The 14,765-nt window shown below is 47.6% G+C and overlaps 1 protein-coding gene across 4 annotated transcripts in view; it reads right to left on the reverse strand.

The window, feature by feature from the left end:
• Positions 1–2,281: 2,281 nt before the first annotated feature.
• The window catches only part of anp32b (acidic (leucine-rich) nuclear phosphoprotein 32 family, member B), a 52,345-nt gene continuing 39,861 nt past the window's right edge, over positions 2,282–14,765 (reverse strand). Inside the window, exons 5-8 of one of the 4 annotated variants that reach the window (XM_055632526.1) lie at positions 12,281–12,493; positions 8,007–8,122; positions 5,518–5,584; positions 2,282–2,865 (exon numbers count right to left, since the gene is read on the reverse strand). In XM_055632526.1, the coding sequence (XP_055488501.1) occupies positions 2,792–2,865; positions 5,518–5,584; positions 8,007–8,122; positions 12,281–12,493 (470 nt within the window). In that variant the 3' untranslated portion in view covers positions 2,282–2,791. Of the gene's footprint in view, positions 2,866–5,517; positions 5,585–8,006; positions 8,126–12,280; positions 12,494–14,765 lie in introns of all 4 variants that reach the window. The other 3 variants (XM_055632525.1, XM_055632528.1, XM_055632527.1) reach the window with 3 other exon arrangements.

A 14,765-nucleotide genomic window follows, 5' to 3' on the forward strand; every position in this document is an offset into this window, starting at 1 on the left:
TCATTTTAAAATACTAGTAATAGGGATGTGTTATAAACTTCAAGAACAAATAATTACTGAAGCGAACCAGATGAATTGCTGACCATGACAGACACATCTTGCTAAAACAATCCCACTTATGTTTGCTTGTTACTTTGAAATGTCTGCATTATGATATTTGTAAAACAATGATACAAAAACAAAACTAGAAGCATGAGACCACCATTCTGCCCCATGCCTTTGTTGTCCAATTTAATAACATGATTGTCTCTCTACCTCATCTGCACTTTCTTGCTCAATCATTCACCCTGTCTGTCAATACTGCAAGTGTTTCAAAGAAATCTGTTTTGAATAGACTTAAAAATTAAGAAACCACTTGCCTCTGGGTTTGAGGATTTTGGAACATCTGTGCAGAAGTCTCAATGAAGAAACTCCTCACCAATTTACTCTACATAGACATCCCCTTATCCTGAGATCATGCTCCTAACTCCAGAGGAAATGGCAAGGATCTTTACTACTAAGAATAAGTTCACCAGTTCTTTTTCTACCAAATAAGCTAATCTCCCTCAAAGGAGAAACTCCTCATTCAGATGAATAAAGACAGCTCAAGTATATCCTTCCCTTGTTATGAAATTATCTACAGGGTCATGATTAGTTCATTGGGGTTTTTTTAAAGAGAAATTAGATTAAAGCAAATATTGCAGAATTAATGGCAATGGAGAATTAGCAGATGAGGCAGATTGGCCATGATTGTATTGAACATTGGGACAGGCTCAAGTCAAGTCAAGTCAAGTTTATTTGTCACAAGCTTAAGGGGTGACTGGCTTAGTCATGGTCCTATTTTCTTATACTCCAAGCAAAGCAACAGAGACCATAACACTGTATCTTGAAAGGTGATTGAATTATCTCCAACAATAAATAATATTTTGGTTGTGTAAACTGGTGTAAATCAAGTCACAAGTGCACACATTAAGTGCAAGGAAGGCATAAGCTCAACTCTCTGAAATAAACTCAATTATTAGCAGATGTTTAAAAAAAAAAAATCTACAATGACATTTACAAGAAAAATAAAGCACAACCAGCTCAAACAGCATTAAACTAGAGTCAAATCAACTGAGAGTAAAACTGCAGGTGGGGCTTTCACAGAGTACGAGGTAGCAGCCCTGAGGGACAGTTTCAACAGGTCTTGGTATTTTTAACAGGGTGAGTAAAAAATCTACTTAATGGAGAACAAGCAGGATAATGCATCACACAAAGGGTCGAGAGTTGTTGGAACTCATTGACACTCATGATTCATCGAGCAAGTTCGAGGTTGAGACTGACTGGATGTTGAATGCTCTGAACTTTAAGGAAAACGCGGATGAGCTACGAAAGTGGGACTGAGATATAGGGTTAGACACCATATTAATGAATGGGGATGCAGGTTCTGGCCATCACTCACAATCACTCTGCTCTTACTATTCTGCCCATTGTGAGCAGTAGTGTATCAATGTTTGACCTCGGGTTCTACATGAAGACATTCATCTACACGTAGTTTTAAAAAAGCAATTCCACAAAGTTTATGTTCCTCTTTTTTTCTTATTTATTTGCCCGTCCTATATCCCTATTACATGTTCAGTGCTGTTTTACGGGCAATGTCCTTCCCAGGGATTCGTATATACATACACATGTCTTGAAAGCGATAGAAGTACATAAAATTGGGAGAGGCATAGACAGGGTAGACAGTCAGAACCTTTTCCCCCAGCATGTCAAAGGTTAGAGGATGCGGCTTTAAGGTGCGGGGCAAGTTTAATTTTTTTTTACTACTACACAGATAAAGATCACCCACGATCTTAATGAATAAGGAAGCAGGTTCTTGCCACCGCTCCCAGTGCCTGGAACATGCTGCCAGGGGTGATGGTGGAGGCAGATATAATAGTGGCATTTAAAAGGCTTTTAGACAGGCACATGGATATGCAGTGATTGGAGGGATATGGGTCATGTGGAGGCTAAGGTTAGTTTATTTTAGCAACATGTTTGACATGGACATAGTGGGCCGAAGGTCCTCTCCCTGTGCTGTACTTTTCTACGTTCTATAACTAGTCACGCTAAGCATCACTTTTCCCTTTCCTCGCACGAGTTTTCTAACAGAAAGGTGGGCACGAGGTTACATCAGGAATAAAGAATCCTGACTACACTGGAGCGCCATCACTCTGCTCCTTCCACCCCAGTTGAGGCCAGGTATTGTCCACCAACTTAAACCCACTAAGAAAACTAGCTAATGTTCTGGAAGCCCAGAAACCGGACTTAAAAATGAATAGTCTTTTTAAAAGAAACCATTTATTAACTTTCCAAAAACTGTTAGTTTAGAAACATCTTGCATTTGTAAATAACACCCAAAATGGTATTGCAATGTAGAACAAATCCAAAATTTTAAGATTTTATTTACAAAGCTTTTGACTTACATAAAGATCAATGTTATAACCTCTCTGTAACAGGCAGCCATTTTATAAACATGACTATCCAAATCACTTCATCTGTTCTTGTTGCAATGGTAATAGTCTTAGCAGGAAACCTAAGAAACCCCAACATCATAAAAGCACTGGACCAAATTCTACCCAGTTTTACTACTCCATGGAATACGGATTAACTGCATTATAAATACATGGAATGTCAAGAGAGTGACTACTGCTGGTTCAGTGATACTTCAGTGCTGCGATGGTAACCAGCAAGTCGCCAATCTGGGGTAGGGCTCAAGAGGGGCGGGAAGGGCAAAAAGGGAGGGCAGTAAAGTCCACCCAGTACTAAATAGTCTTTCAGGTCACTTGGATTCTTAATCATCATCTTCTTCACCTTCATCGTCCGTATCTCGTTTTCTTTTCTGCCCTTTTGCGCTTTCATCTTCATCTGTAAAAATGACAGCAAATAGTTTCAGCCTTAGATCAATCACTCATCAGTCACAATATACCCCGCAATGACCCTACTTGATGCGACCCTTTGAAATGCGGTCATGCCCAATCACCAAAGCTTTCATAAAGCAGGGTCTAAGGCCTCAATTGGATTGCTGTGGCATCACAACTTAGCAACTACGTTGGAGTTGTTGGAGCCAGAAGAGGGGCAAGAGAACAGAAAGTTAGACAGATGGTACCAGCCTTGAAAGACTGGAGAGGCTCAGTGACACAGCTGATACACAAGCTGCCTCTTGGCACCAGAGACTCGGGTTCAATCCTGACTGCAGGTACTGTCTGTGAGGAATTTGTGTGTTCTACCTGTGACTGGGGATTCTGGCTTTCTCCAACATCTCAAAGATGTACAGGTTGGTAGGTTACTGTTAATTGTCTCCAGTGAGTTAATGTCTCCAGAGAATTGGGGGGGGGGGGGGGGGGGGGGGGGGGGGGGGAGGGGGGGGGGGGGGGGGGGTTGAGGGGAATGTGCAGAAAATAAAAATGAGCTTCATGTAGGATTTGTTAATGTGGTCAATAGTCAGCAGAGGCTCAATGGGCCGCATGGCCTGTTTCCATGCTGTATCTTCCATGACCCTATGTGTTCTGTGCAGAGGTCAACGATGAGGCTGTTCTCCTGATACAGGGAAAGGTTAATGGGAACCGTAACAGAGCCCTTTGAAAATGGCCCTTGTTTCAGAAGAATTAATCTGAGAAAATTGTTTCCTTTGGCTGGAAGTCTCAGGATGATTAACAAATGAGTCAGGAGGGAGATGAGAATTAACAACGAGTTGTGAGCTTGAGGCTAAAAATGATAGATGGTTGGATTCAAACACGGGGATCAGTCAGAAGGTGGACACAATAGACAATAGGTGCAGGAGTAGGCCATTCGGCCCTTCGAGCCAACACCGCCATTCAATGTGATCATGGCTGATCATCCCCAATCAGTACCCCATTCCTGCCTGTAGATGACATGTGCATGTACCTTTAATATAGTGACCTCACCACTACTAACCACTCCCCATATCAGAAGTATAATTGCAACCTCCCCACCCATTGATCGCTCTCTAGCTCCTGTGACAGACCACGTACAGCTAGAGCAGTAACGTTTGTGTATTACCAATAAATAGTAGTAAAGACAGTGTGTTGATGACTCCTCTTTACACTGCCTTCTCCCCACATCCCCTGACTCTGCTATTTTTACGAGCCCTATCTAGCTCTCTCTTGAAAGCATCCAGAGAACCTGCCTCCACTGCCCTCCGAAGCAGAGAATTCCACAGACTCACCACTCTCTGTGAGAAAAAGTGTTTCGTCATCTCCATTCTAAATGGTTTACTCCTTATTCTTAAACTGTGGCCCCTGGTTCTGGACTCCCCCAACATCGGGAACACTAGTCACTGCCTGCCATTCTGAAAGGCACCCGTTAATCCCTACTCTTTGTTTCCTGTCTGACAACCATTTCTCTATCCATGTCAGCACTCTACCCCCAATACCATGTGCCCTAATTTTGCCCACTAATCTCGTATGTGGGACCTTATCAAATGCTTTCTGAAAGTCCAGGTACACTACATCCACTGGCTCTCCCTTGTCCATTTTCCTAGTTACATCTTCAAAAAATTCCAGAAGATTAGTCAAGCATGATTTCCCCTTCGTAAATCCATGCTGACTCAGACCGATCCTGTTACTGCTATCCAAATGTTCGGTTATCTCATCTTTTATAATTGACTCCAGCATCTTCACCACTACCGATGTCAGGCTAACTGGTCTATAATTCCCTGTTTTCTCTCTCCCGTCTTTCTTAAAAAGTGGGATAACATTAGCTACCCTCCAATCCACAGGAACTGATCCTGAGTCTATAGACAATTGGAAAATTAACACCAATGCACCCACGATTTCTAGAGTCACTTCCTTAAGTGCCCTGGGATACAGACCATCAGGCCCTGGGGATTTATCAGCCTTCAGTTCCATCAGTCTACCCAACACCATTTCCTGTCTAATGTGGATTTCCTTCAGTTCCTCTGTCACTCCAGATCCTCTGGCCACTGCTATATCAGGAAGATTGTTTGTGTCCTCCTTAGTGAAGACGGATCCAATGTACCTGTTCAACTCATCTGCCATTTCCTTGTTCCCCATAATAAATCCACATTTTTCGGTCTTCAAGGGTCCAACTTTGGTCTTAACTATTTTTTTCCTCTTCACATACCTAAAGAAGCTTTTACTATCCTGCTTTATATTCTTGGCTAGCTTACCTTCGTACCTCATCTTTTCTCCGTGTATTGTCTTTTTAGTTATCTTCTGTTGTTCTTTAAACATTACCCAATCCTCTTGCTTCCCGCTCATCTTTGCTACGTTGTACTTCTTCGACACAGACGAGAATCAGCCAGTGGAGCAAACACCCAGATTCACATGGGCTGATATAGATGGGTGTGACTGAGAACCTGAACCAATATTAACGTTCAGAGGGGAGCAGGGAAATAACTGAAGGGGGTGCAATTACAGGGTTGTGATGAAAAGACAAGGGAAGTTGAACTAATTGCAGAGCTTCAGCTGTGAGCCAATGCAGGGAATGGGCAACCCCCCCCCGTACAATAGTGAGAAACAGAAATGGGCTCAATACCTTCGTCCTCATCTTCCTCGTCTTCATCTTCCTCGTCATCGATCTCACCATCCTGTCCATATCCCTCCTGCAAAATACAGAGCAGTATTTCTATTACAAAATGACCTAACTGGCAAGGTGGCACAGTGGTAGACCTGCTGCCTCATAGCGCCAGAGACCCGGGTTCATTCCCGACTAAGGGTGCCATGAGTACGGAGTTTGTATGTTCTTCCCCTGACCTGCGTGCGCTTTCTCCGGGTCTCTGGTTTCTTCCCACACTCCAAAAATGTACAAGTGTGTAGGCTAATTGGCTTGGTAAAATTGTAAAGTGTCCCTAGTGTGCATAGGATAGTGTTAATGTGCGGGGATGGGTGGTCGGCACAGACTCGGTGGGCCGAAGGGCCTGTTTCTGCCCTGTATTTCTAAACTAAAACTGGGTCCACTGATGAGTGTTATAAACTCCACACAGGCTTTGTGGGTCCCACCTCCAACCCCAGTGATTTAGTTCCTACCACTCTGAACACTGGAAGCTTGCACTCAGTTACCAAGAGCAAGGGGGTTCTCTGCTCCACACTGGCCTGGTATCATGCATATACTCAACCTCACAAGAGAGGAAAGAGATTATCTGCTCATTGCCACATTACTGTGTTGGATCCGGCTGTGCATTGATTAGCTTCCGAGTTTTTTTAAATTCCTTCACTGATCAGAGTGCATTGGACCTTCCAAGGATGTGAAGGAACTGAGGAAACTTAACCTCTCTTCCTTAAGGCTCTGGAAGCAGCAATAAGCACCAATTAATAACACAGCACCTAGGTCCGACACCTTCCAGGCCTCATTGTGGTATGCTCCTTGAGATATTGGCTGTGAATTGCTGGAACTTGCAATTCACTAACCAGGAATGCTGTACTGAAAGTAACCCAGTTATTTTCAACACAAAGAAACCCAACAACACCGTTGATTAATTTTGCCACATAAATTCTTGTTATTGTCACAAACTGCTTCAGAGTTACTCAAGGCTGATTTAATGCCAAAATAATAGGGTGGAGTCTTTTATAGGCCAAGGAGTTTATTCTTTTCAAACTCAACAAATTAAAAACATGGAATATGTAATTAGGTCATGTGATAGGAGCAGAATTAGGCCATTCAGCCCATCAAATCTACTCCGCCATTCAATCATGGCTGATCTGTATCTCCCTCCTAACCCCATTCTCCTGCCTTCTCCCCATAACTCCTGACACCCATACAAATCATGAATCTATCTATCTCTGCCTTAAAAATATCCATTGACTTGGCCTTCAGTCTTCTGTGGCAAAGAATTCCACAGATTCACCACCCTCAGACTAAAGAAATTCCTCCTCATCTCCTTCCTACAGGAACACCCTTTAATTCTGAGGCTATAACCTCTAGTCTTAGACTCTCCCACTAGTGGAAACATTCTTTCCACACCCTCTCTATCCAAGCCTTTCACTCCAGCGAGTACAGGCTCAGTGCCGTCAAAATCTGAAGCAGAAGCAGATTTATTGTTAATTTACAACCAGGAATTGGATAAGCACTTGAAGTGTAAATGTTTACAGTGATCTGGGCAACGTGCAGAGAAATTACACTATTTGGAGGACTCTGTAAAAAGCTGACAGGAGCACAATGTGTCAAATGGATGCCTCTTGTGAAAACAATTGAATCTCTCCTCATTAACATTGTGCTAATAGAATATAGAACAGTACAGCATAGCAACAGACCCCTTTCCCCATGATTGTTGTGCCATGCATGATGAACTGTGCTTCTGCCTACATATATTCCTCCATCCCTTGCCTGTTCATGTGCCAGTCTCTTAAATGCTGTCAACAAATCTGCTTACACCACCTCCTCTGGCAGTGCATTCCATGCACCTACTACTCCCTGTGTTACAAGACTAGACTCACAAATCTCTTTTAAACTTTCCCCGCCTCACTTTAAAACTCTATCCCCTAGCATTTGACATTTCCACCTGGGGGAAAAAAAATCTGACCATCTACGCCTCATGATTTTATATATGTCGCTCCTCAGCCTCTGACAATCCAAAGAAAACAATCCAAGTTTATCCAACCTCTCCTCAGCAAATACTCTATAATCCAGTCCACATCCTGGTGAATCTCTTCTGCATTCTTTTGAAAATCTCTGCATCCTTCCTGTAATGTGGCACACAATATTCCAAGTGTGGTCTAACCAAAGTTTTATACGACTACAACATGACTTTCCAACTTTTATATTCAACACTTGACCAATGAAAGCTAGCATGCCAAATGCCTTCTTTACCACCCTATCTACTTGGGTTGGCACTTTCAAGGAGAGAAAATTCAAAGTTTCCTTAACTTGTAAACATATTCAACCAGCTTTATCGGTATCTCTTAAACAAAACATTGATACTGTATTTGTGCTGTTAAGACTTTAAAAATGTGTTAAGAAAGTTATAATACCAGAGAAAGTTCTAAAAGTAAAGCACACGAGTCTGAACTCGCATTGAAAGTTCGTACCTCTTCCTCTGCGCTTACTTCATCTTCGTCATCTTCCCCCTCTTCATCTTCGTCCTCCTCATCATCAACTTCTTCCTCTCCATCTTCCTCCTCATCATCTTCTTCCTCTTCCTCACCTTCTGTAAACAATAATCTAAAATCAAAACCATTCTGTGGTGCAGAACAGTGGAGCAGTGGTAGAGTTTCTGCCTTACAGCACCAGAGACCTGACCACAGGTGCAGTCTGTAAGGAGTTTGTACGTTCTCCATTTTCTCAGAGTCCTCTAGTTTCCACCCACATTCCAAAGACGTGCATGTTTGTAGGTTAATTGACTTCTGTAAATTATCCCTAGCGCATAGGTTTAGAACTGGTGATCGCTGGTCAGCACAGACTCGGTGGGCCAAGAGGCTGTTTCCACACTATATCCCTAAACTAAACAGTATTATTATATTTAAATATCACTCCTCAACCGTGTGGCTTTCTGACCTATCTAGCTATGGATGGTGTCTGTCTCCTTCAACATCACAGAAAGCAAATTATCCCTAGTCATGTTATTTGACTCCTCTTTTGTTTTTTTTGTGTTTTTTTTTGATTATTTTATTAGGTTAATAGAGTACAAAACAATACATTGGTGCCTAATTTTAGGTGCCAACTATGTCATAACGTAATACATTCTATGTACAACCTCTAGTTTTATGTTTTTGAAAAGGAAGTAAGAAAAACAAAAACAAAAAAAAGACGAAAAAGAGGAAAAATAGATAGTAGAAAATAGAAAAACGTGAAGTGTGTATATAAGAAAAGAAAAAGTAGAAAGTAGAAATAGGAGAAAAAGACCCTTAAAAAAGAAATGTTCAAATCTTTGTTCGGAGATGTAGATCTATCCACGACCTGACCTGAAATCAGCAATCTTTACGGTACCGCTGCATCACATGATTCCAAAAAGTCGATGAAAGGGGACCAACTCCTTAAGAATTGGTCATATTTATCTATTAGTCGGAGGGTGGGGGAGGGGATGGAGGGAGGGGAGGAGTGGAGAATAAGAGGGGGGAGAAAGACAGAGGGGGGGAGAGGAGAGGGGAGACGGGGGAGGAGAGGGGGGAGAGGGAGAGGGGGGGAGGAGCGAGGGGGGGGGAGGGGGGGACGAGGGGGGGGGAGGGGGGGGAGGGGGAGGGGAGGGGGAGAGGGAGAGGGGGAGGAGAGAGAGGGGGAGAGAGAGGGGGGGAGAGGGGGAGGGGAGAGAGGGGGGGGGGGGGGGGGGAGAGAGAGGGGGGGAGAGAGAGGGGGAGAGAGAGAGAGTGGGGAGGGGAGAGAGAGGGGGGAGGAGAGAGAGGGGGAGAGAGGGGGAGAGAGAGAGGGGGGAGAGAGAGGGGGGAGAGAGGGGGAGAGAGAGAGGGGGGAGAGAGGGGGAGGGAGAGAGGAGGGGGGGGAGAGAGGGGGGGGGAGAGGAGGGGGGGGAGAGAGGGGGGAGAGAGGAGGAGGGGGAGAGGAGGGGGGGGAGAGAGGAGGGGGGGGTGAGGTGAGGGGAGGGGGTGGAAGGGGGGGGAGAGGGAGGGGGACGGAGAAAGGGGGGGGAGAGAGGGGGGGGGGTGGAGAGGGGGGAGGGGGAGAAAAGGGGGGAGGAGAGGGGGGAGAGTGGAGAGGGAGGGGAGGAGAGGAGAGGGGAGATATATATATATATATATAGAGAGAGAAAGAGGGAGAGGGAGGAGAGGAGAGAGGAGGGGGAGAGGAGAGGGGGGAGAGAGGAGAGGAGGGGAGAGAGGAGAGAGGGGGGGAGAGGAGAGGAGGGGGGGAGAGGAGAGAGGGGGAGAGGAGAGTGGGGGGAGGGGAGAGAGGAGAGGGAGAGGAGAGGGGGAGAGAGGAGAGGGGGGGGGAGAGGAGAGGGGGGGGGAGAGGAGAGGGGGGGGAGAGGAGAGGGGGGGGGGGAGAGGAGAGGGGGGGAGAGGAGAGGGGGGGAGGAGAGGAGGGGGGGGAGAGAGGAGAGGGGGGGAGAGGAGGAGGAGGGGAGAGAGGAGAGAGGGGGGAGAGAGGAGAGGAGGGGAGAGAGGAGAGAGGGGGGGAGAGGAGAGAGGGGGGAGAGGGAGAGGGAGGAGGAGAGGGGGAGAGAGGAGAGGGGGGGAGAGGAGAGGGGGGGGAGAGGAGAGGGGGGGGGAGAGGAGAGGGGGGGGAGAGGAGAGGGGGGGGAGGAGAGGGGGGAGAGAGGAGAGAGGGGGGGAGAGGAGAGGAGGAGGAGAGGGGGAGGAGAGGGGGGGGAGAGGAGAGAGGGGGGAGAGGAGAGGGGGAGAGAGGAGGGGGGAGAGAGGAGAGGGGGGGGTGAGGGGGTGCACTGAGAGGGGGGTGAGGTGAGGGGAGGGGGGGAACGGAGGGGAGGGGAGAAAAAGAGGGGGGAGAGAGAGGGGGGGGGAGGGGAGGGGGGGAGGAGAGGAGAGGAGGGGGGAGGAGAGGAGAGGAGAGGAGGGGAGAGGAGAGGGGGGGAGAGGTGGGGTTAGGGGGGAGGAGAGGGGGAGGAGAGGGGGGGAGAGGGAGAGGAGGGGAGAGATGAGAGAGGGGGGAGAGGAGAGGGGGGGAGAGGAGAGGGGGGGAGAGAGGAGGAGGGGGAGAGAGGAGAGGGGGAGAGAGGAGAGGGGGGGGAGAGGAGAGGGGGGGGGAGAGGAGAGGGGGGGGGGAGAGGGGGGGGAGAGGAGAGGGGGGGGGGGAGAGGGGGGGAGAGGAGAGGGGGGGGAGAGAGAGGGGGGGGGGAGGAGAGGAGGGGGAGGGAGGAGAGGGGGGGAGAGGAGAGGGGGGGGGGAGAGGAGAGGGGGGGGGGAGAGGAGCGGGGGGGGGAGAGGGAGGGGGGGAGGAAGAGGGGGGGGGAGGAGGAGGGGGGGGGGGGAGAGGGAGGGGGGAGAGGAGAGGGGGGGAGAGGAGAGGGGGGGAGGAGAGGGGGGGGGGGGAGAAGGAGAGGGGGAAGGGAGAGGGGGGGGGGGAGAGAGGAGGGGGGGGGAGGAGGAGGGGGGGGGGGGGAGAGGGGAAGAGAGAGGGGAGAGGAGAGGGGGGGGGAAAGGGAGAGGGGGGGGAGAGGGAGAGAGAGAGAGAGAGACAGAGAGAGGAGATGGAGAGGGAAAGATAGAGAGGAGAGGGGAGAGAGGGGAGGGGAGGGGAGAGGAGAGGAGAGGGGGGGAGGGGAGGAGGGGGGAGGGGAGGAGAGGGGGGGAGCGGAGAGGGGGACGGGAGGGGGGAGGAGAGGGGGAGGGGGGGGGGAGGGGGGGAGGAGGGGGGGGAGGGAGAAGGGAGGAGGAGGGGGGGGGAGGGAGGGGGGAGGGAGGGGGGGAGGAGAGGGGGGGAGGAGGAGAGGGGGGGAGAGGAGAGGGGGGGGAGAGGAGAGGGGGGGAGAGGAGAGAGGGGGGGAAGAGAGAGGGGGGGAGAGGAGGGGAGAGGGGGGGGGGGAGAGGAGAGGGGGGGAGAGGAGAGAGGGGGGGAGAGGAGAGGGGGGGGAGAGGAGAGGAGGGGGGGAGAGGAGAGGGGGGGAGGAGAGGAGAGGAGAGGAGAGGGGGGGAGGGGGGAGGAGAGGAGGAGAGGGGGGGGAGAGGAGAGGGGGGGAGAGGAGAGAGGGGGGAGAGGAGAGGGGGGGAGAGGAGAGGGGGGGGGGGAGAGGAGAGGGGGAGGGGGGGGGAGAGGAGAGGAAGGGGGGAGGGGGAGAGGGGAGGGGAGGGGGGGGGGAGAGAAGGGGGGCGAAAGAGGGGGAGGGGGGGGGGAGGGGGGAGAGGAGGAGGGGGGGGGGGAGAGAGGAGAGCGGGAGGGGGGGGAGAGGAGGGGGGGGAGAGAGGGGGCGCAGCTCAGGCTGTGGGTGAACTGCCACTTGCCGCTGTAGCGGCGCATCGGGGAGCGGCTTCTGGTGGTCCTGACGTCTCTCAGCTCCTGTCCAGAGGGATGGCCGGAGACGTCAGGACCAACAAGAACCCGCTCCCCGATTCGCCGCTACAGCGACAAGTGGCAGTTCGCCCACAGCCCGCGCTGCGCCCCCTCATCCGCAACCCGGGTTCCTCTGGAGTTGGAGCGGGGCTGGGCTAGAGTTGCTTCTGGCTGTGAGTCTCTGGGATCTCCGTGCTTGCAGTCGGTGTCCCGTTGGTCCTGACGTCTCCGGTCACCCCCCTGGAATGGAGCTGAGACTGAGAACTGTACCGCCCTTGCCCCCTCCCTCTGCAACTGCAAACAACCCCACAGTTCCCAGTCTCAGCTCCTGTACAGGGGGTGGCCGGAGATGTCACAGCCCGAGCTGCGCCCCCTCATCCGCAACCCCAAGACCAAGACGTACCTTGCACACCATCAGTTTCTGTCCCTACGGGGAGCGTGTTCCTCTGGAATTGGAACGGGGCTGGGCTGCTGCTGGCTGTGGGTCTCTGGGATCTCCGTGCTTGCAGTGGGCCTGGGGGCCGGTGTCCCGTTGGTCCTGATGTCTCCGGTGACTGGCACTGGCTCCAACGTGAAGACAGTGCAAAGCCCCCGCGCCGGTGCAATGGCCGGGGAGCTGGAGAGGGGAGGGAAGGGGTCACACACATGTCCGGGAAGCAGAGGGTGTAGGTGCGGTGAAACTGAAGGGAGCTAGAATCTGCTGCTACCTGCCCGCTGAATTAAAAAGTTCCCACGCAAGACTCACGATACACTGTGTATCGTGAGTCTACAGTGGGAACTTTTTAACTCAGCGGGCAGACAGCAGCAGATTGTCAATTATTAACCCTCCCGCGCAATATACCCGCAACTTCTCTTTTATGAATGGGGATTTAGCTCCCCTTTCTTCGAGGACCGACCGGAGGTTCCGCTGTCACCTCTGCGGGCCGCCCTCGATGAACGTCTTCAAGGACCTTTCTTCAAGGACCTAAAAAATGTCCGCTATTCGGAGCTTTTCGTTATTAGGAACTTCGGATAAAAGGTTGTGCACCTGTATATAGATGTAATAATTTTTTTATGAAATTATATTAAAATAAAATTATTTCAATTTTATCTATTCAATTTTATCTGTGAGAACAAGATCATTCCTATATCGTACAGGAAACACTCCTCTTTCTCCATTCTTATCCACTCCGACTGGTGAGTGGAACTATCCAACCAGTACATTATGTTCTTAATATGCACTGCCCAGTAGTAATATGTAAAGTTAGGTAATGATAAACCCCCAACTTCTTTAGGTTTACACAAATGCCTTTGTTGTATTCTGTGTGCTCTATAATCCCATATAAAATTAGTGATATTAGAATCTAGTTTTTTGAAAAAATATTTTGGAATATATATTGGGATCGCTTGAAACAAATATATTAATTGTGGTAAGAAAGTCATTTTTATAGCGTTAATTCTACCTATCAATGAGAGCGGGAGCGTTTTCCAAAATGTAGTCATATCATTCAGTTTATTTAATAGTGGCATAAAATTGGCGCTAAAAAATGATTTGTGTCTTCTCGTAATTTGAATACCCAAATACTTGAATTTTTCTGTTGCAATTTTGAAAGAGAATTTTAATAAGTGTCTCGCATCCTGTGGTTTTAAAGACATAATTTCGCTTTTATTCCAATTTATTCTATATCCTGAAAAAGAACCGAATTCCTCAATTAGTGTTAATAAGGTGGGTATACTCGTTTGTGTATTAGTAATATATAAAAGAATATCATCAGCATATAATGACATTTTATTCTTTGAGTCCTTAGTATTATATCCGTGAATATTCGGATGATTTCTAATCCTTTCAGCCAGTGGTTCTATCATAAGGGCAAATAGCAATGATGATAAGGCACAACCCTGCCTATTACCCCTTGATAAATAAAATTTTGGAGATAACATATTATTAGTTAATATTCTTGCCATAGGTTTATCATAAAGTAGTTTAACCCATCTAATAAAATTCTCTCCCGTATTAAATTTTTGGAGTACCTTCTATAAATACTGCAATTCTACCTGATCAAATGCCTTCTCTGCATCCAGCGTAACAACTGAAATATCTTCAGTCCTCTTTGTGAGAGTACATTATATTGAAAAGCTTTCTCAAATTATTAAATGATTGTCTTTTGGGTATAAATCCCGTTTGATCCGGGTTTACCAATTTGTTAATATAATTATTCAGTCTTCTAGCTAAAATCTTTGCTAAGATTTTCTGATCCGTATTTAGAAGTGATATAGCTCTGTAAGAACCCGGTTCATCTAAAGCTTTATCTGTTTTTGGTATAAGAGTTATTGTTGATTCTGCTAAAGTTTCTGGTAGTTTATTTTCGATATAAACCTGCGTGTATAAGTTGAGTAATCTTGGTACAATTGAGTCCTGAAATCGTTTATAAAATTCATTACTAAAACCATCTGGTCCTGGGGTCTTCCTATTTTTCAATGAGTTTATTATTTGTTTTATTTCTTCACTAGTAATCCATGCTCCTAATTCCTCTTGTTCTAAACTATCCAATTTAGGGAGGTTGCAATTATCTAAAAAAATGTGTAATTTTACTATCATCTGTATTTATTTTAGTTGTGTATAAATTATGATAACATTGGGCAAACCTTTTATTAATATCCTTTGGTAGTGTTAGAAGCTCACCCTTATCAGATTTAATTTTAGTGATAGTATTTTCCTTTTCTTGTTACTTCAGTTGCCTCGCTAGTAATTTATGTGGCTTATCCCCAAATTCGAAGTGTGCTTGTTTTGTAATTTGGAATAGTCTTATTACTCTTGCCGATAATATTCTATTGAGTTTATATTTCAATGTTATCTTATTATGTTTATCTATGGTTGGGTCAGTTGCATTGTCCAGTTCTAGTGATTT

This window comes from Leucoraja erinacea, chromosome 3 (genome assembly GCF_028641065.1).
Source record: "Leucoraja erinacea ecotype New England chromosome 3, Leri_hhj_1, whole genome shotgun sequence".
Classification (NCBI taxonomy): Eukaryota; Metazoa; Chordata; class Chondrichthyes; order Rajiformes; family Rajidae; genus Leucoraja; species Leucoraja erinaceus.